At 47.7% G+C, this 1012-nt stretch overlaps 1 protein-coding gene across 8 annotated transcripts in view; it reads right to left on the reverse strand.

Annotated features, from left to right (window-relative positions):
- Window positions 1-313, reverse strand: part of LOC119593490 (gelsolin, cytoplasmic-like) — a 58995-nt gene extending 58682 nt beyond the window's left edge. For all 8 annotated transcript variants that reach the window (XM_037942433.1, XM_037942436.1, XM_037942439.1 and 5 more), the window contains exon 1: window positions 130-313. In XM_037942433.1, the coding sequence (XP_037798361.1) occupies window positions 130-189 (60 nt within the window). In that variant the 5' untranslated portion in view covers window positions 190-313. The remainder of the gene's footprint in view (window positions 1-129) is intronic.
- Window positions 314-1012: the final 699 nt, after the last annotated feature.

Consider the following 1012-nt stretch of genomic DNA (forward strand, 5'->3'; position numbering starts at 1 on the left):
GCACATGTTTTCATTCGCACAGAGGAGGCCGCTTCAGTCGGCGAGGCAGCGGGAGGGGGCGCCGAGGGGGACGCCTTCCCGAAAAGTGGGCGTGGCTTCCCACCGAGATTTTTGGACTAGGAAACATACCTCAATCCTCCAGATCTGCGTGCCCTCTTCAGAGCCAGCTCCTTCGAATGCGGGATCCATGACAGCGGGATGACAGCGACGCTGAGGGTGTGAATAGAGCGAGAAACACGAGCTCGGCGCGACGGTCCCACACACAGCACGGCACTCACCTCCGCGCAGACGCTCGCCCGACGCCCAGCGCTCGGCCCCATGCCACACGTCGCCAACCGTTTCGCTCCGTTTTCACTCCTTTTACGCTCTGTCGGTGCATGACCAATATTCATTAGCTACCAGGATCTCTGTATATTATTCTTGTACTTTATATGAGCTTTTACAAATGCCTTCACGAATATCGAGCATAAATGAATATGACTCACCGTGTTGCGATGCCAACTAGTGACTTAACCTACCAGAACGCTCCCGACCTCGAAGGATTTCACGGGACTCATTTCTTTCCTCGACGGAAGCTTCTCATTGTTCTCATTATAAATATCAATCTTTACATCCATTACGTACAATCGCCGCGTCTTTCCTTGTGGTGGATACATGCTGTCGTTTCTAAAATACTGTTTCAGAGAGTGAACGAAACGTGTATTCCAGGAAGCGCAAAGACTCGATTTATTATGCCGGCCGAATTTCAATTAGTGTCGCCGAACTGTTCCTTACTTAAATGTGCTAATTCACTATCCAAAACGCTCGAAATATTTAGATACATACGTGAACAATTGTATGTAGTCGCAAAAAAATATATGTACGATAGTGACAACCGACTTTAATTTCTTTCTCTTTTGTAGTTTCACTTTGCCTCCTCGCTACAGTTTAGCCGAAGGTCAACTGGAATGTTGAAACCTTTATTTCTGTCAGTTCAGTGATCCGTTTCCCTCTTGCTCTATTTTTTCCTCTT

The sequence above is a fragment of the Penaeus monodon genome, chromosome 32 (assembly GCF_015228065.2).
Source record: "Penaeus monodon isolate SGIC_2016 chromosome 32, NSTDA_Pmon_1, whole genome shotgun sequence".
NCBI classification, from domain to species: domain Eukaryota; kingdom Metazoa; phylum Arthropoda; class Malacostraca; order Decapoda; family Penaeidae; genus Penaeus; species Penaeus monodon.